At 44.5% G+C, this 20,830-nt stretch overlaps 1 protein-coding gene across 3 annotated transcripts in view; it reads right to left on the bottom strand.

The window, feature by feature from the left end:
• Positions 1-667: 667 nt before the first annotated feature.
• LOC128830026 (transmembrane 4 L6 family member 1-like) overlaps positions 668-20,830 on the bottom strand; it is a 31,580-nt gene continuing 11,417 nt past the window's right edge. For all 3 annotated transcript variants that reach the window (XM_054015638.1, XM_054015637.1, XM_054015639.1), the window contains exons 2-6: positions 17,062-17,246; positions 13,347-13,412; positions 7,418-7,563; positions 6,392-6,578; positions 668-5,685 (exon numbers count right to left, since the gene is read on the bottom strand). In XM_054015638.1, the coding sequence (XP_053871613.1) occupies positions 5,665-5,685; positions 6,392-6,578; positions 7,418-7,563; positions 13,347-13,412; positions 17,062-17,232 (591 nt within the window). In that variant the 5' untranslated portion in view covers positions 17,233-17,246 and the 3' untranslated portion in view covers positions 668-5,664. The remainder of the gene's footprint in view (positions 5,686-6,391; positions 6,579-7,417; positions 7,564-13,346; positions 13,413-17,061; positions 17,247-20,830) is intronic.

The following is a 20,830-nucleotide window of genomic DNA, read 5'->3' as shown; positions in this document are numbered from 1 at the left end:
ATGCAGAACTCAATGCTTGACACCCGTAATCTATGACTGATCTTATTAACGCTCTATCTAACATCATCAGGACTTTCTTATCTGCTACCAGCAATACTTTTACGTAGATTAATCCTACCTTTACATTTGTTTATAATACTTTCTATATGGCCCTTCCAAGTAGGTTTATTATCAAACCATATACTCCAAAATTTAAAACTGCGTGCACCTGTTCTCCATAAAGATATAAATACACCCATCTTTAAACTTTCTGCTAGTAAAGTTCATTCCCTTTGTTTTAGCCTCTCTGGGTCTCTTTCTCACCGGGTCTCCTATAGACCCCAGGTGCTGCCCTGCCCACTTATTTGGCCCATCTGGGAGCACCTGAACTGGAACAGTGGAGCTGAGCCCAGTTTCATATAATGGATCAGCTACTCAGTTACAGGCCTGAGCTCTAGACACACGCAAATCCCAGGGGACTGTGTTCTTACTCAGTCCCCTAGCTCCCTTTGGAAACGATCACAGCCAAGGTTCCCATCAGGATCTAGGGCAACCAGATAGCAAGTGTGAAAAATTGGGACGGGGGTGAGGGATAATAGATGCCTACATAAGAAAAAGCCCTGAATATAGCGACTGTCCCTTTAAAATTGGGATATCTGGTCACCCTAGCACAAATCAAATTAGAAAATACCTTTAGAATAATATTTAATATTTACAGATATTCATAAAACAAATGATCCCACCGTGGATAAGACAAACAAATAGTGATTTACATGAGCACATACACGTTACATTAAACACCTCTAATGCAGGAGAACTTGTAACAGAGAGATTACAGAAATACTCTTAGCTTTTCTTACTTATGCTAGAGATCAAACAGGTCAGTTTCTTTCTCTGAGTGCTGGCACAAGCAGGGCTGACTTGTGCATAGAGACGGTCACCAGGCAGCAAAACCTTCAGTGACTGTTTATGTGAGCTGATCAGGATGGACGTTTTAGGCTTGTTAAGGTCAGTAGAACCCCTGGAGCTTGCACATGTCTGCTGGATTCTCTCTCTCACACTCTGAATACATGCTTGTGTAATCACTGATCTGCCTCCCTGACCCCTTTACGTGAGGGAATTGTTTGATCTCCTGGCTATACCAGTTCTTAATAACGACATCGCACTCGGAGTTGTCCGAGGTCAGAGAAACTGTCTTCAATAGCCATGTGGATTCCGACTATCTGAATCGAGGGGCTGCCATCTTCCCTTTGATGTCTGGTTGCCTGGCTCTAACAGACTATTCCTGAGCTGGGAGAAGAGCTGGTCAAATAAGCCACAAAGTAGTTGGCATATATTTTTGTGAATAAAAATGTTGGGTTTGGTTCACAGTCATGTACAGGGCCCTAATATTAATCATTCTCAAGTGTTTGAGTGGCTACTGGGAATTCATTTAAACTTCACGATTGCTGAAGGTTTCAGAAATATGCGTGTAATGCACTGGCTGTGGTGTGTGATTGTGCCTCCCTCTAATAGCTGGCCCCAGCAATTATAACAGCCTGTTACATACTCACAGCTGAAGGAGTTACTCCTTCAGGTAAAATGGTAGAGCCTGTGGGTTTGGTGCTAAAAGACCTAGGTTTCATCCCCACTAGGGTTGCCAGCTCTCTAATCGCACAAACCCAAACACCCTTGCCCTGCCCCGCCCCTTCTCCTAGGCCCCACCCGCACTCACTCCATCCCCCCTCCCTCTGTTGTTCACTCTCCCCCACCCTCACTCACTTTCACCAAGCTGGGGCAGGAAGTTGGGGTGCAGAGGAGGTGCGGGCTCTGGGAGGGAGTTTGGGTGTGGGGTGCAGGCTCTGGGCTGGGGCAGGGAGTTGGGGTGTGGGAGGCGCTTACCTTGGGTGGCTCCCGAAAATGACCAGCAAATCCCTCTGGCAGCGGCTTTTAAGTGGGGGTGGAGGCAGGGAGGCTCCGTGCACTGACCCACCCGCAGGCACTAGCCCCGCAGCTCCCATTGGCCGCAGTTCCCGGCCAATGGGAACTGCAAAGTAGGTGCTCAGGGTGGGGGCAGCGTGCAGAGACCCCTTGCCCTGCCCCGGGGGCCTCAGGGACATGCTGGCTTCTTCCGGGAGCAGTGCGGGGCCAGGGCAGCCAAGGAACCTGCCTTAGCCCCGTTGCGCCGCCAGACTTTTAGCACCTAAAATCTCCTGGTTTGGCTTCAATAGCTTCCAGGAGATAGAGCCTGATTCTGGGAGACTCACGGCGAGACTGGGAGGGTTGGCAACCCTACTCCCCACTAGTGACCACAGTGTCTGTATATTCATCAGAACATTAGAAGTGTGTTTTTTTCATCATCTCTTCTCCTCCTGTTTAAAAAGTTTCAGTCATCCAATCAGGGAGCAGAAATGATACCATGTGACTCAAGTGACCAGTCCTAGTAGATTCCTCATGAATATCTGATAGGCTGAAATTTGTTTGCCTAAACTACTTGACAAATACATCTGAAGAATGAAAAAAGCGACAGAAGTCAGGGTCAGCACAGGAATAATTTGCAAACAGAAGAAAAGGGTAAATTTGCAAAGAAATTGTATTCACAATGAATAATTTGCCCAGTTCCGACAGAGTCTAGGTTCCCTTGTTAACAGAGTTAACGTTTTTCCTACAGGCTCAGTAGAGTTTGTTAGTGATTGTTTTATCCTTCCTCCTTGCTGTGATGCAATGTAAGAGATTATAGTGTTTTATGAAGAGTTGTCTAATTAGTTATTGTTTCTTTACATGAGTTTCAAAGCAGCTTTTCCTTGAAAACGCTTTTCCAATAAGTTCTCCCAAGTTTCATTGTCACAGCTACACATACAAAGCAGTTCCCCTGTGCCAAAGCTCCTGCCTGACCCATATTCAAGATAGGCTTTTCCCTAACATCTCCCCTCTTTGCAACCGAACTCTTAGCAGCAAGCCGCCTGTTCACTTACTTTGCTTCCACTGCAGAAACTCATTTGAAGCAACAACATCTAACGAGGCAGCTCTTCATAATAGAGTGTAACCTGTTCCAGCCAGTTAATGTCTGGTTTCCTTGGGAGGTGGGGAGAAATAGCATTAAGTGGGAGGCTAGTTGGGGTAGAGTGGGTGCGGGGTGGTCAGGTGGCTGATGATTGGCTGTGTCAGAGCTGGAGTGATGGAGGAGGGTGAGTCTAGGAGCAGGAGCAGCCAGAAGCCAGAGCAGAGGGGTAGGCAAGAAACAGGAGAGTGGGAGTAGCAGATAGTAAATGCTGCTGAAGCAGGCAGGCAGTAGTGAAGCAAGCAGCACTAAGGGCATGTCTGGAGAGTTGAGTGGTGCAAGGAAAGGGGAATCGGCTTAAAGTCAGGCGAGGGTCAGGCCAGCTGGCCTAGGAGAGGGCCTTCATGACACTTGTGTAGGGTGGGGCAGACACATGGACCTGCGTGAAGAGGAGAGGTGGGTGAAAGGAGCTGGTTTCTAGCAGGTTCTGTCTGCATAAACGAATGGCTGCAGCACAGTGGCTGTGAACCATTTGATCGCACACTGGCTGTGAAGCACTGCTGAAGTGCTAGGAACAAAGGCCTGAATTCTCAGTTACACTATGGCCCCTTAGTGTAACTGAGAATCAGGCTCAAAGGGTTTAATACACTAGAAGAACGTTCATACAGGTCACTCTACAGCAGCAGTACATTTCTCAGGACATGATAATAAGCAACCCATTTACATTGTAAAATGTAGGGTAATCTGCAGTGGGTTTTCATGCAGTGAAAGGACAAAATTTACACAATTTAGCCAAAGAAAGCGCCGCATTTTATTTCATTTTTCAGCAGTTTTAAAATAAAAAGCTTGCTGCAGTAAAAGGGACAGTAGTACTGTGACCCTCATCTCTGATCATAGCCCCTTGCATACTTCACTGCATGTGAAGGTGGAACTTTCGGAGCCACTTAAAGAATTTGGATGCATCCAAATCCTTTATTTGTGTTTGAAAACCTCGGCCAACCTGTGTATTTCTCTCATGCTTTTTATTTAAGAGAATATACTTTAAAACATGATGGGCAAAAATTTCAAATATTGGTGCTTAAGTTGCACCCCCTAAAATACACCTGTTGCCTGAACATAACCAGCATTTATTTGTTCAAATGAGGGATCTGCATGCATATGTCAGGTGACAGCACAAGTGACCGGATACTTCTGTGTGCAAATTCCTAATGGGCACAGGGAAAAATGCCCGTTTGTGTGATCAAATGCCGTAGTCAAAACATTTTTGAAAGAGGAAACAAAGGTTTCTCCTTTTGCAAAACAGATCCAAAGTAACCTAACTTTACAGTTATGCAGTTTTGAAGAGCTTCTGATATATATGTAAAATATCTTACTACTTTTTGTCTTAAGCAGAAGAATCAGTGGCAACTGTAGGAAGTAACCTTTGAAGTGGCCAATAAAATGACAAAGAATTCACTCCTGAAATCACAGATTTTAGCAATCACACGGATTTAGCATTTAGGGCTTGATCTCACACGCAGCACTTTGTGGGTTCAATGCTTGCTGTAGTACTGAGAATGATGCCATTTGGGGCTAGCTTCTCAGAAAAGCGTGCACAAGAATGATCAGAAATGCAATTTAAAAAAAATTAAATACTGAGTATGAAAATGTTCTACACTAGGATGTTCATATCAGACTCCCCTGGAAGTGAGTCTGACATTTTTAGGAGGCTAGTTATTGACTAGTTGGTTGCTATATAACATGCCTTTGAAGTGTTGATTTTCAGTGGAGCATTGGCACTTTATAGACCACCACAGCCTACTACAGCACACACAGAAGTGTGAGTGGAGGCTGGCTCCACAGAGGTTAAAGCAGGTTAGATACTGGCCAACTGCCTGCTACACAGGGCCTCCATGTGCTACAAATATTGGAACTATTTAAGCAACATTGCTACTGCTAGGTCCTGAAAATACCCTTTCTGAGCCAGACCTTTAAATGACTGAAGACCAGTGCTTATGTACCAAAGTGATAGAAACAGACAGAGCATGACCTGAAGATGAGCTCTGTGTAAGCTCGAAAGCTTGTGTCTTTCACCAACGGAAGTTGGTCCAATAAAAGGTATTACCTCACTCACCTTGTCTCTCTAATATACTGGGACCAACACGGTTACAACGACACTGCAAACATAGACAGAGCACTGCCAGAGAATCCATTCCAGTTTTACACAGGGCCAGGACAGGGTTTGGGGAGTATTAATAAGCAACTTTAGACATCCAACCAGCATGGATGAATTCAGTAAAGCTGATAAATCTTTATATTGGCAATGATTACATTCAGTCCAGATTCCCATATACAACAGTCAGCACTTCAAAGTGACATGCTTACTACATAGGGCAGCACTTGCGGGGTAAGCAGTGAATTTTAATTGGAGAATGTTTGTGATTGAATGTTTATATATGCCAGGCACTCTTGAAAAGACAGCATCATGTTGCCAATACCAGAGATTTAGTCTGGGTACTTAGAGGAGACAAAAAAGAATCTTTGACCTCAAAAGTTCTAGATAATCCACCCCCCATCCAGATATCTTTATAAAATATTCTGGAGTTGTTCTGAAACTCCTGAACATCTTGAGGTCCCTCTCTCCCCACAAATACAGCACAACACATTATGATTATACGTGAATCCTCGCAGGTCTATGCTTGTCACTAGCATTCTTTGTAGGTGATTTACATTCCAGCAATATGTGTCTGAAAGGCAAGGAAGGAAAGAATGTCAAGTTAATTAAAGTTCCAGATGGATATCAGGCTTGCTACAGGAATCTTAGTAAGTTAAAATGAATGGCAAAAAAAAAAACACACAACCTCCTTGTGGAGAGAAATCAAAATGTAAAGGTGTTTTTCTTGCAAAAGAAGAGACTTGCAAGCCAAGAAAAGCTTTCTGCCTCATTACAACCCACAGATAACATGACCCTGAAACCTGTATGTCCATAGATGGGCTTTAATCCCTACATTTTGAAAAGTGACTTATGACTTTGGGTGCCTCAGTTATTGAGTGCCCACCCTCAGACACTTGCTTTTAAGAGGGTGGGTGCTAAGTATTATCTGAAAATCAGATATTTTTATGTAGCTCAAATTCAGTACCTGCAAATTGAGATTCCCCAAATCACTAGTCGCTTTTGAAAAGGTAGTCCTAAATAACCACAGCATCAGACCCTTTGTCCCCTCTCCATGTGGGAATAAATAGTGTTATGTTTTTTAAATGGGGCATTACTTTTCATTATTTGTCCAACTATTTAAAAAGTCCTTGAGATTTGCATCATTTGTTTACATATCTGATATTATACACTATCAGGACAATTTACTATGGTTCTGTCAAAAGTGGGGCTAAAATTATAGAGTCTGAAAAACTAGTAAAATAATATTTACTTTGTGATATCTTACATCAGATACTCACCTTTCTTTTCCTCATGCATGTGCCACATATGAATCCAATAAGTCCATTGATGACTTGAATAAAGCAAAGAACAGCTTCAATTGTACCAATCCCCAAGAGAAGAGAGAACAAGACAATATTCCACATAATAACGTTTTCAGGTTCTTTGCAAATGCTCCATGTTGTCTGATTAAACAAATAATTGTCTCTGTAAGTAGAAAAAATAATTGACAACTTATTATGAAGAGTGATTCAAAAAGACTTCATCTGTTAAGAGCTGTACCTCAAAGATTGGGCCTGATTCTCTCCTTGGTATCTTTAGAAGTCATTTTCAAAGTGTAAAGTGAATGTTAAACTCTAACATAGTGGTCTGGTAGCATATTGTACCCACTTTGGAAAGGTGTAATTGACAACTTAAGGTGCAGGGCCATGGAGCATTAGGCTTGCATTACATGGCTGCTTGCATAAGATCCTGTGTTTTGTTTCAGGACAATTTTAATGGCAAAATACAGAAGTCCACAGAATATCAGAAATGTGCCCATAATCTGTTGCAATATCTCACCCAGTTTCATCAGAATTCTCCAGTCTACTTTACAAGATGTTGTCAGGGTTCACTTGCAAAAAGCTAATGGAGAGATTTTTGCATTGCTTTTCAGAGGGATGTGGGAGAGAGCTCAATTTGGCAGATTCCCATCCAACTGTGTGATGTTTTAGCCATGTGACTCCCTTTGACTTTAATAGGAGTCAAGGCTCAAGTCTCATACAGTCCCATGAAAGTATTGCACAGCCATCACACAAGTCTGGTCAATAGCGCAACAGAAACAAAGCACCCATGTCCTCCAAAACTAAAGCAGGCAGCTTCCCAGAGAATGAGCCAGAGAACTTGGACCAAGTGAAGGACGGCTGGGGCCTGCTCGCTCAGAATAATACAGATTCAGGATTTGATAGCGCAGAACATCAATTCGTTTAAGAAAAACCTAGATTTCCTGTTAGAAGAGTGCAAAAATTGGCCCTTGCAATTTGAAAGAGTCAGTACGTCATACTTACGTCAATGTGTCATTCCGGAAAGGGTAGATGTAGAGTCCATCACCAGTGTCACAAAGAGGCCCACTAATTAATCCCAAGGATGAGATGACCACACAATATACCCCTCCTGCAGCTCCCAGCGCAGCCAGCAGCACAGAGAGCAGCATCTGAAAGGGAGAAGACCCTGAACATCATCTCTGTGGATACAGAGTATTATGGACACCTCAGACTGTGAATGGAAAGGGAATCCCTCTTTATCTGTTTTGCACTTTAGGCAATAAATAATAACAACCATAATTTGGGGCTTGCTTCACTGCGGCAGGAATTTGAAGTTGTTGAATCTTTCCAACTCTGGTGCAGCTACCCCCTGGGCTGAAGAAAAGTGCAAATTGCATCCCACCTGCCTGCAGAGATGGATGAGGCCCAGATTTAGGAACATAGCACTGGATGGGTATGTCTACACTGCAGCTGGGAGCGTGCTTCCAGCCCAAGTAGATAGACTTGCACTAGCTCAAATAGCAGTGTGGATGTTGTGGCATAGGCAACGGCTCAGGCTAGAACCCACGCTCAGATCAGGGGGCCAGGTGGGCTTGGACTCGGGTGGCTGGCCTGAGCTGCCACCCATGCTACTATTTTCAGCGTGCTAGCTCGAGCGGAGCTAGTGTGAGTCTGTCTACCTGGGGTGGGAGGCTCACTCCCCGACTGTAAAGCGAGAAGAGTCCATCGTGATCATCTAGTCTGACCTCCTGCACATCACAGGCCACCGAACCTCACCCAGCCCCTCCTGTAATAGACCCAGAACCTCTGGCTGAGTTACTGAAGTCCTCGAATCATGATTTAAAGACTTCAAGTTACAGAGAACCCACCATTTACACTCATTTAAACCAGCAAGGTGACCCAAGCCCCAGGCTGCAGAGGAAGGCAAAACCTTCCTGGGTTCTTTCCTAATCTGACCTGAGGGAAAAGTCCATCCTCACCCCAGATATGGTGATCAGTTAGATCCTGAGCATGTCGACAAAACCCCCCAGCCAGACCCTGGGCAAGAATTCTCTGTAGTAACTCAGAGACCTCCCCATCTAGTGTCCCATCATCGGCCGTTGGAGATATTTGCTGCTAGCAGTCGCAGATTGACGACATGCCATTGCAGGCAATCATACCATCCCCTCCATAAATTTATCCAGCTCAATCTTGAAGCCAGTTAGTTTTTTTGCCCCCACTGCTCCCCTTGGAAGGCTATTTCAGAACATAAGAACGTAAGATCAGCTATACTGGGTCAGACCAAAGGTCCATCTAGCCCAGTATCCTGTCTGCGGACAGTGGCCAATGCCAAGTGCCCCAGAGGGAATGAACAGAACAGGTAATCATCAAGTGATCCATGCCCTATCGCCCATTCCCAGCTTCTGAAAATTTCATTCCTCTGCTAGTTAAAAATCTTTGTCTAATTTCAAGCCTAAACTTGTTGATGGCCAGTTTATATCCATTTGTTCTTGTGTCGATGTAACTCTGATAGACCCCGGTCATTGGCAGGTGGGATCCAACCTGGGACCTCTGAAGCAGGGATAGGGAACCTACGCCTGCAGGCTGGATCCAGCCCGTTGCTTCATTTAATCCAGCCTGCTGCAAGTCTCCCCCTCCTGCACCCAAACTCCCTCCCAGACCCCGCACTCCCACCTGCCCCCCAACCCTCTGCCCCAGGTTGGAACCCCACACACATCCAAACTCCCTCCTGGAGCTCGCACCCCGAACCTCCTCCTGCACCCCAACCCCCTGCCCCAGCCCTGATCCTGCTCTCGCACTCCAAACCCCTTGGCCCCAGCCCATAGCTGTCTCCTACACCCTAAACCCTTCATCCCCAGCCCCACCCCAGAGCCCTTACCCCCAGTTGGTGCCTTTACCCCATTCTGCACCCCAACCCACTGCCCCAGCCCAGAGCCCCCTCTTCCACCCTGAACCCCTCATTTCTGGCCTCACCCCGGAGCCTAGGGGAAGCCTCGAGCCTCTGTGCCCTCCCGCGGGGCTGGAGTCATGAGCGCTAGCTCACTGTGCTGTGGAGACAAGCCCCGAGCCTCTGCGCCCCCCCCCAAGGCTGTGTGTAGCCCACAACTGACTTTTTCTGTGGCTTGATGACCCCTTATAGAAAAAAGGTTCCCCACCCCTGCACAAAAGCTTAGTGCATGAACCTCTACTGGAGAGGTCTACAATCTGGGGGTGCGCCCCGTAGGGGAGTGCAGAGTAATGTTCCGGGCTGTGTGGCTGGGGCTCGGACCAGCCCCCACAGCGGGGCAGGGAGGGAGCACTGCCCAGCTCCACTTCTGTCTCTGGCCCTGTGCCCAGGGTCCCGGCTGTTGGCCCCTTGCTCGGGGATCTGCTCCTGGCCATGGCTACTGGTCCTGTGCCCAGGTTCCTGGCTGCCTGCTCCATATCTGGGGTCCTGCGTGCTGGCCCCGTGCCCGGGGATTGGCTCCCAGCCATGGCTACCGGCTCTGTGCCCAGGGTCCTGGCTGCCCATCCTATGCCTGGGGCTCTGTGCCCAGCTTCTGCTGCAGGCCTTGGCCTCTGGACAAGGGTCAGCCCCCCGCCGAGGGTCCACTTACCCCTGCCAACCCCCAGCTTTGGCCCCAGCCTTGGTCTATTTACCCCTGCCCATGTTCCCACTCTCCCGGAGCCATGGCCTCGCTCCCGCCTCCATGGAGTGTGTGAGGACAGGGGTAAGAGGGGACGTGAGGTAAAAAGTTTGGGGACCACTGCTCTACTGCATGAGTTAAAAGCTCCTAGCCAAGGCTGTAGCAGACTCATTAATCTCTAGGTGATCTAGGTGCCACTAGAGGGGGAAAGAGCACCACACCCAACAGGCATGGGTTACATCAACATTAGCACTTAAATAATTCCTTTCCCTCCCAGGTATTTATCCCTCTGATGTATTTCGAGAGCAATCATATCTCTACTCAGCCTTCATTTTATTAGGCTAAACAAGCCAAGCTTTTCTCATAAGGTAGGTTTTCCATTCCTCTGATCATCCTAGTAGCCCTTCTCTGTGCCAGTTCCAGTATGAATTCATCTTTCTTAAACATGACATATCAGAACTGCACACAGCATTCCAGATGAGGTCTCACCAGTGACTTTTTTTAATGTCAATAACACTTCCCTATCTCTACTGGAAATACTTCACCTGATGCACCCTAGGATTGCATTAGCCTTTTTCATGGCTGCATCACATTGGCGGCTCATAGTTGTCCTGGGATCAACCAATACACCCAGGTCATTCCTCTCTTCTGTTGCATCCAACTGATATGAGGCCAGCTTATAGCAGAAATATTCACTGTAGTCTTTAAGTGCATGACCTAGTACTTTGCACTATTAAATTTCAAGGTCCTCCAAATCTTCTGGTATGATATTCTGGTTCTCTTTCGTATTGGCTATATCTCCCAACTTTCTGTCATCTGTACTTTTTATTAGCACATTCCCACTTTTTGTGCCATGGTCATGAATGAAAATGTTAAATGATTGGTCCCCAAACCAATCCCTGAGGAACTTCACTAGTAACCTCCCTCCAGCCTGACAGTTCACCTTTCAGTATGACCCATTGTAAGCTGTAATGTCAAACTAACGGGCCTGTAATTTCCAGAATCACTTTTTTCCCTTTCTTAAAAATAGGTACTATATTAGCAATTCACCAGTCATAGAGTATGACCCCCAAATTTATGGATTCATACCTGAAGGGACCTCAGGTATGAATCCATACTGGTCATCGAGTCCAATCTCCTGCTTTTTCAGGCAACCCCATCAGATAATCCCAATCATAAATTTATCAAGCTCTAATTTAGAACTAATTACATTGTTTCCCCCAGTATTCCTATTGGGGGGGCTGTTCCAGAACCTCCCTCCTCTGACGGTTAGAAACCTATTTCTAATTTCCAGCCTAAATTTATTCATGGTAAGTTTATACCCATTTGTTCTAGTGCTAGTGTAACCCACACCCCTTCTGGGTGTGGTGTTCTGTCCCATCTAGTGCCACCAAGACCACTTACAGAGCAATTAATGAGTCTGTTCTCAGCCTTAGCTAAGAGCCAGTTGCTTTTAGCTCATGCGGTAGAGGCTCATGCTTTAAACTCCTAGAGGCCCCAGGTTCGATCCCACCCACCAATGACCGGCATTACATTAGCACTGTCCTTTAGCTCAAGTAGTTCTTCTCCTTCCCTGGTGTTTACTCCTTGATGGCTTTAATTGTCTGGGGTTCCATAGCAGATCCGCCAGTGGTGGCAGCCCATAAGACTGATTCACTGCATCTCCTGGGTTCCCTCAGCCAGCCACTTTTAATAATCTAAAAGTATCTGGTTGCTGTTTGTATATGGAAAACTTTTATAAGTGGTGCTACCCGTGGTGCCTTTAATTAGGGTTGCCTAATACTTCCTGCTATAAGATGCAGTTTTGGTTGCTTATAACTTTGCCAAACTTTAACCATTTAGGATAAAAATTTTCATGTTGGGTGTCTGGCTCAGCCTGGATTTATTTATTAGAAAGTTTTGGATAAAATGGTTCAGCCAATTCCAGGAACAACATTAGGGAAAATACATTGTTTTTCCACCATGACTGAGCATGCTCCATGCTGGGGCTGAAGGGCTGAGCAGGAATTTCCCTGCAGCTGCCCCTCTGAGCTACTGGGGGCTGCTGTGGTGTCACTAGGAAGATTGTCTGTCCAGTGATCTTAATGCTCCAGTTGCATTGGTGGTGGAGGAGAAGAAAGTAGCTTTGTGGTGGAGACTTACAAAAGCTGGGGAGGGAGATGAAGACTAAGACAGGAAGGGGCAGAAGGGGAAGGGTCTTTAGCCACTAGAGATCTCTCCAGTCCAAAACATGGAATCGAACCTGGGATTCCTGAGTTTCAATGTTCTCTGCTGTCAGCAAATATCTGTAAAACCCACTGGTAAAATGTGTCTTATTTTCCTTGAGTGGCTGATCTACATAGAGGATGTCTATTGGTTACTGCCTTAGGTCAAATGGCAGAGCTTTGTGTTGTAGATCTAAAGGTTCCAAACCTATTGGTGAAACATGTGGAGGTTATTATGGTTCCACATGATGAAATTTCTGGGGTTTTTTTTTTTTCAGCTTGCTTTTTTAAAAACGTAGGAAGCTACAAAAGCTTTACATTCAAGATTGAAACGTGAAGCACTCAGAAATTAGGAAATGCCAGAATTGAGGTTGCAATTCTTAATTTGGCCTCCTTGTGCATTATGATGTATAGCAAAGAAGTTTTATGGCATGTTACTTCTGCATCATGAGGCATGAGACCCTGGCACTGTCCTCCCATGAACAGCCACAGGAAAGGGGCTAGGCTGTGCTACCCTAGAGGATGGTATAGTTTGCCAACTACCCCTGTTCACCAGCAAACTGGAGCAGTGATTTGTTCCACATGGAGTGGGGTAGTGCTGCTTTGTCCCACTCCACTCTACTTATTATTGTGGCTAAATGCCCCAAATCTGTCTTGGGGATAGGTATTACACCTCTACCCTGATATAACGTCACCCGATATAACACGAATTTGGATATAACGCAGTAAAGCAGTGCTCTGGGGGGCGGGGCTGCGCACTCTGGCAGAGCAAAGCAAGTTCAATATAACGCGGTTTCACCTATAACGCGGTTTCACCTATAACGCGGTAAGATTTTTTGGCTCCCGAGGACAGCGTTATATCGAGGTAGCGGTGTAGTTTATATAAACAGCTCCTATATATTAACATTCTTGCTTGCTAGATGAGGCTGCTCCTGTGATGGGGTCAATCAATCATAGGCCAAGCACAGGGATTCTGCAAGTCAAGCCTTATTTCTGTATTGGGGGGATTGGACTGTCAGTGGTTGTGTGCTTTGTGCCTCTCCATCTGCTCAGCTCCCACTTAAGGGCTGTTGTTCACGGATCACAGTGATTGCCCTTTTCAGCATGTAAATTGTTGCTTACCCCACATCTGTTAGCGCAACATCCAGCTCCACCTGCGCCCAGCATCATAAACGCTGGCAAAATAACCTGTAAGTTAAGAACATATTGAATGAACGTGTGAGGTCTCCGCGTACTCAGCTTTAGTTGGACAACAATGTGTGAATTAAGGGGGGTCATAGGATTAAGCTACTTTAGCTTCTGCTGGCTCTTCACTGTACGTTACATGAACTGAGACTCTCTTGCGCACTGGAAGAGTGACTTTAGGTAGCTCTATGGTATTCCAACTGACTCGAAGGAAGTTCAGTACAGTATTAAGGGGACTAAACGATAGATTCACAGCTAGTGTAAACCAATGTAGCTCCATTGACTTCAGTGGAACTACACCAATTTACACCAGTTGAGAATCTGGTCCTAAATTAGAGTGAGGGAATTTAAATTGCGCCATCTTATTCATCATCCCTGAATTTGACCTTTTGTATTAGACCACAGGATGGTGCAAACGACACAATTCAGTCAGCACTCTCTGAGCTCAGCTCAGTTTGATCCTTGGTAATTATTAGCTGGAGTCAAGTTGATAGGGTGTAGCCAGCAGTCCCGTCCATGACTGTGCCATGGCAGGATGTCCTATCATGCCACATAGAGTCTCCCTAGACCAACAGTTCTCAAACTTTAGTAACCCGAAGACCCCCTTTTTGATTTTAAAATTTTGCTGGGGACCCCCAATCGCCCCGCTCAGCCCCAGGCCCCGCCTCCAGTCCACCGCTTCCCCCAAGGCCCTACGCCCGCCTCACCTTTTCCCGCCCCTGCTCCACCCGGGCCCCTCCTCTTTCCTGCTTCTTTCCACCCCCTCCCCCAAGCGCCCCCATCCTCCCTCCTTCCCCTCCCTCCCAGCGCCTCCTGCACGCCAGGGTGAGGGGGGAGAGCTGTTCTCTGGTGTGCAAGAGGTGCTGGGAGGGAGGGGGAGGATTTGAGGGAGGAAGGGGGAAGAGTTGATCAGCGGGGCCCACGGACCCCCTAGAATACCCTCATGGACCCTCAGTTTGAGAAATGCTGCCCTAGACAACACCGGTTGTAGAACTACACGGTCTGTCTGTGTCCAGTAACCAGCATAAAGAATTGCCCTTTATGTTCATAAAACAGCTGAGTCCGCTGTTGTTTTTGTGTAACTCTTTCATGCAGCAACATGGGAGAGAAAAGCATTTAACTGTGGCTGTCAAACCAGGGAATGGAAAGAAAGACGGACTCGGGGGCAGATGGAGTACTTGAAACTACTATTAACTCTTTTTTTTTAACTGACTAGATTTCAGCCTGACAGTGCCCCTTTAACAGCTCATAGCAACACTTCCACAAGTGCTATGGGCAGAAAGCAAAGAATATAATGTCCATTGTAACTGAACCTCAGTGGGGAATTTATGTGAACAGAATGAAAATACTTCTGCTGGAATTTGGCTAGGACATTGGGATTAAAAAATCCTCCTGTTGCGAAAAGTGCAATGAGGTAGTCAACAGTGCAACCCCAGCAACATAGTGTCCTCTAGTACCCTGCTCAGCCATTTTAGCGTATTGACTGAGAGTCAAGAGTGCCATCTACTGAATCAGCAGCCCTGCTTCCCTCACTACCTTTGTTTTCCTTGAAGGCCTCCTAGCCAGTCTGTGAGTGGGTTATTTTGTCTCTGCTTGGAGCAAGTTCATTTGTTTGGAGTGCAGGGCTTGTTTGTTGCGTCTCGTTTTTTTGAGCATCTGTAATTCCTGCCTTTTGGGGTTAGAATGAAAATTTGCCAGTACGCTGGTGTCAGTGAGGTGGGGTCTATGTGTTAGATGGGGCTCAGTCACTTCACAATGGTGCCATTCTACGCGCAGATTGACTCACGATGAGTTTGCAGCATCGAGTACTCATAACAAATGAGTCATTCTTCCTTTCTTTAAATGTCTGGATTTGCAAAATAAGGAAATTGATGGGTTTTAAGCAAAATAAAGTTCTCTGTTCTGTTTTTATAAGGGCATGTCTTTTAAAAAGCAGCCATGGGAGACAAGGAGAGAGCAAAGTTGAAATGAGCCAAAGCTGGCTACTAAATGGGAAGATTGTTCTTGTGGTTTAGGCACTGGCGTGGTACACAGGAACCTGGATTCAGTTCCCAGTGTGAGACTGACTTTCTGTGTGACCTTGAACAAGTTGTTTAATTTCTTCATGTTTCAGATCCCTTGCTGACATGTGGGGATAATACCCCCCTTCTCCCTTGCTTTGTCTATTCACATCTCTTTCTCAGTCTATCACATAATTTCATGGAAAACTCATACACTTAACAGCACTATTTTGCTGATCAAAAACTACTCATAGTGCTGTTGTCAGTGTTCTGGAGATCAGTGCAAATTCCTCTTCCCCTCGCAGTGTCTATTTTTGATGCGCACCATCCTGGCCACAGCCTAGCCTTATTAGACCCCTTAAGAGAAGTCATGTTCTGAACATGACACAGGGCTCTCATTCTGAACATTAATCTTTTCTTTCATTGAAAGCCAGTGGCCCCTGGGCTTGGAATGGTCTGAATTTTTCACAAGTACCTGTGGTACAATTTTCAGCTTTGTTCAGACTCCCTGTTCATACATCCAGGCTCGGCATGAGGGATAGGCCTATCGAGTAGGTGGATGGTATACAAGAAGAGCCAGGCAAGCTATTCATAGCAGAGAATTTACTCATTTTTCTGTTTGTGAAATATGGGCCTGATCCAAGCCCATTATACTTAATAGGAGTTTTTCCATTGACTTCAGTGGCTTTTGGATCAGGGCTTTACTGAGAACAGACTTTGATTTTTATGGATTTATTGTTCATACATATTCAGTGAGGAGTACATTTCATCTCCTCCTTTATGTGAGGAGATGACAGCCTATTTAATGTCTGTGGTCTATTCACTTAGACTCTTTACTATTCATTATTTGTGGTATATGATTGGTCACCTCGGTTGCATGGCTTTTTTTCCTGCTCCTTGATTGCATGACTGAAAATGTATAGACAAGGACAAGCACTTCATATGATCTCTTTGAACACAATGCATATACAACTGTGGGAATTCACACAAAGAACAGGCATTCCCCAAACATGCATGTGGACAAATACCTGGTCACACACATGTTCACAGAAAAATGACCAAAAGAAAAATAGGTCCAATCATTTTCATAACAGCTATTTGGAATTCAAACAGTGCTCACAAAATAGAGGCGCGGTTCAGCACTACTTGATTTTGACAACAGCTCCAATAAGGGCAAGCCCAAACAAGCTTCAGTGCCTCATGAAAGGTGAGAATAAAATCAATGAAAGGAGCAACAAGGCAACACAACTCAATAAATGTGAGAACTTACAACCCGAAGCTGAATTTACACATTGAGCCTCAATGTGAACAGCAAAGAAACTTGTGTGTGTGTTTACTACATAAATAATGAAAAGCCAACGTTTTTGTTTCCTCTAATAATTGGAATTTTGAATTTCTTTGTACACCAGGATTTTCATAAAGAAGTTATATTTTTGTATATAGGTGATTTCCCCTTAGTCCTCTGGAAATCTGCCTTTTTTAGACCCCAGATAGTTTTAGACTTTTCCCCACAGATAAGTTGTGTCATCTTCAAATGTAAAGACAGCCCCCATGGATTGTTATTTGGAATTGACAGAGGCATTGATAAGCTTTAAAAAGCTGAAATAATTAAAACAACAACAACAACAACAATGACAAAACTTCTCTCTTACCAGTATCCCAGCTCCAAGAATGCCATGGAAAAACCAAACCAAATCAGTTATCTGGTCGGGCTTTATAACAGTTCCATTGGGGAAATACAGGAGAAGATTGGAGATTATGGCACATACAGCTAATGGGAACAACACGACCCCAATGCACTTTGAACACTTTCCAGTGCACATTGTAGCTCACCCCTCTGGAAAGAAATGAGAGAGGAAAGTATGGGTTATGGCACAGTTTAAAAAACAGTGAGACTTTACAAGGCAATAATTTTCTTTCTTTGTTGGAGAGAACTTTAAAGTATGTGACACTCGTTATGAAACAAAATATTTTCAATTAACCATTTATTTAAGAAAGGCGCTACTATGTAGAGCTTTTCACCTCCAGTTCAAAACTGGCGCAGGTTAGTAGTAAACAAATACTGGTTGCTCATTGTCCTGTGTGAAATGGCTGTGTCCTATGTGAAATGAATTGGTGATTTCATTCTAGTTCCTACAGAACAGCTGTTCAGATCATTAAGATCATCACTGTGACTAGCACCCTTGCTAACGGTCTCAGGAGTGGGGTCAAGGACTGAATAGGCATGGAGACTGAGGCATCCTCTTTAGAACATAACATAAGGACATAAGAATGGCCAGACTTTTGGGTCAGACCAAAGATCCATCCAGCCCAGTATCCTGTCTACCGACTGTGGCCAATGCCAGGTGCCCCAGAGGGAGTGAACCTAACAGGTAATGATCAAGTGATCTCTCTCCTGCCATCCATCTCCACCCTCTGACAAACAGAGGCTAGGGACACCATTCCTTACCCATCCTGGCTAATAGCCATTAATGGACTTAACCTCCATGAATTTATCCAGTTCTCTTTTAAACCTTGTTATAGTCCTAGCCTTCACAACCTCCTTAGGCAATGAGTTCCACAGGTTGACTGTGTGCTGTGTGAGGAAGAACTTCCTTTTATTTGTTTTAAACCTGCTGCCCATTCATTTCATTTGATGCCCTCTAGTTCTTATATTATGGGAACAAGTAAATAACTTTTCCTTATTCACTTTCTCCAAACCACTCATGATTGTATATACCTCTATCATATACCCCCTTAGTCTCCTCTTTTCCCAACTGAAAAGTCCTAGCATCTTTAATCTCTCCTAATATAGGACCCGTTCCAAACCCATAATCATTTTAGTTGCCCTTCTCTGAACCTTTTCTAATGCCAGTATATCTTTTTTGAGATGAGGAGACCACATCTGTACGCAGTATTCAAGATGTGAGCATACCGTGGATTTATATAAGGGAAATAAGATATTCTCCGTCTTATTCTCGATACCTTTTTTAATGATTCCGAACATCCTGTTTGCTTTTTTGACTGCTGCTGCACACTGTGTGGACGTCTTCAGAGAACTATCCACGATGTCTCCAAGATCTCTTTCCTGATTAGTTGTAGCTAAATTAGTCCCCCTCATATTGTATGTATAGTTGGGGTTATTTTTTCCAATGTGCATTACTATACATTTATCCACATTAAATTTCATTTGCCGTTTTGTTGCCCAATCACTTAGTTTTGTGAGATCTTTTTGAAGTTCTTCACAGTCTGCTTTGGTCTTAACTATCTTGAGCAGTTTAGCATCATCTGCAAACTTTGCCACCTCACTGTTTAGCCCTATCTCCAGATCATTTATGAATAAGTTGAATAGGATTGGTCCTAGGACTGACCCTGGGGGAATACCACTAGTTACCCCTCTCCACTCTGAAAATTTACCATTTATTCCTACTTTTTGTTTCCTATCTTTTAACCAGTTCTCAATCCATGAAAGGATCTTCCCTCTTATCCCATGACAACTTAATTTACGTAAGAGCCTTTGGTGAGGGACCTTGTCAAAGGCTTTCTGGAAATCTAAGTACACTATGTCCACTGGATCCCCCTTGTCCACATGTTTGTTGATCCCTTCAAAGAACTCTAATAGATTAGTAAGACATGATTTCCCTTTACAGAAACCATGTTGACTTTTGCCCTACAATTTATGTTCTTCTATGTGTCTGACAATTTTATTCTTTACTATTGTTTCAACTAATTTGCCCGGTACTGACGTTCAGCTTACCGGTCTGTAATTGCCGGGATTACCTCTAGAGCCCTTTTAAAATATTGGCGTTACATTAGCTATCTTCCAGTCAATGGGTACAGAAGCTGATTTAAAGGACAGGTTACAAACCATATTAATAGTTCCACTATTTCACATTTGAGTTCTTTCAGAACTCTTGGGTGAATGCCATCTGGTCCTGGTGACTTGTTACTATTAAGTTTATCAATTAATTCCAAAACCTCCTCTAATGTCACTTCAATCTGTGACAATTCCTCAGATTTGTCACCCACAAAGGACGGCTCAGGTTTGGGAATCTTCCTAACATCCTCAGTCATGAAGACTGAAGCAAAGAATTCATTTAGTTTCTCCACAATGATTTTATCGTCTTTAAGTGCTCCTTTTGGATCTCGATCGTCCAGAGGCCCCAGGCTTCCTACTTCTGATGTACTTAAAAAACATTTTGTTATTACCTTTTGAGTTTTTGGTTAGCTGTTCTTCAAACGCCTTTTTGGCTTTTCTTATTACATTTTTACACTTAATTTGGCAGTGTTTATGCTCCTTTCTATTTACCTCACTAGGATTTGACTTCCACTTTTTAAAAGATGCCTTTTTATCTCTTACTGCTTCTTTTACATGGTTGTTAAGCCACGGTGGCTCTTTTTTAGTTTTTTTTACTGTGTTTTTTAATTTGGGGTATACATTTAAGTTGGGCCTCTATTATGGTGTATTTGAAAAGTGTCCATGCAGCTTGCAGGGATTTCCCTCACTTTCAATTGGTTAGATCTTCAGGCTCAGTGTGAGGTACATAGATAGCATGGTTTGGAGCAGGTTACATCGCTGTTGCCTGTGGGGTATGCTTGTTCGGGAAGAGGACTTCAGTTTCATAGAATCATAGAACTGGAAGGGACCTCGAGAGGTCATCTAGTCCAGTCCCCTGCACTCAAGGCAGGACTAAGTATTATAGGACTGTCCGACTGGTCCCTGTATGAGCGCTAAACGTATTTAAAAGAAAACCAGTGCAAAGGTACATTTAGTTCTGTGGGTATTTGTGGAGAGCAGATATTTGCCTGAGACACCCATTAGCTAATAGTGCCAGGTCATCTCATCTTCAGGAAAGTGCAAAGACCATTGTATTGTGAAAAGCAGCGGCCCTATATTTTCTGGCTGTCAGGTTTTTCTGCTAAGATATCCCATTCTATATTAAAAATATGCCTGGTATCTCATACTCAACAGTGAATCTTTACTCCATAGTTAAGCTATTGGAGGTCACTATTTTTCCACAGCACACATTTGGCATCAACAACAACGGTAAAGCTTCCCCACACTGCTAATCCTGGAAGGATTCTCTCTAAGGCCTTGTTTACATTGAGAATTTCCCCTGATGCCAGCAACCAAGGGACAGCCACTGATGTAATTGCAGTGGTCTAATCCCAAAGTACAGACAAAGAAAGCCTCAGTTTGCACCAGCACCACTTATACTTGCTTGAAACTTGGGTAAGTCCACCATGCAAATCACTGCTTTCCTTGTCTACCCTTGAGCACTGCACCAGTGCAGCTACCTTGGCAGATGGCTATTAACTGCTAGAATTGGAGAAAGTTTCCAAGGAAGACAAGACCTTCATTTTCATAGAATATCAGGGTTAGAAGGGACCTCAGGAGGTCATCTAGTCCAACCCCTTGCTCAAAGCAGGACCAATCCCAAG

Source organism: Malaclemys terrapin, chromosome 1, assembly GCF_027887155.1.
Source record: "Malaclemys terrapin pileata isolate rMalTer1 chromosome 1, rMalTer1.hap1, whole genome shotgun sequence".
Taxonomy (NCBI): domain Eukaryota; kingdom Metazoa; phylum Chordata; order Testudines; family Emydidae; genus Malaclemys; species Malaclemys terrapin.
This window is presented reverse-complemented; position numbering and strand designations above follow the sequence as displayed.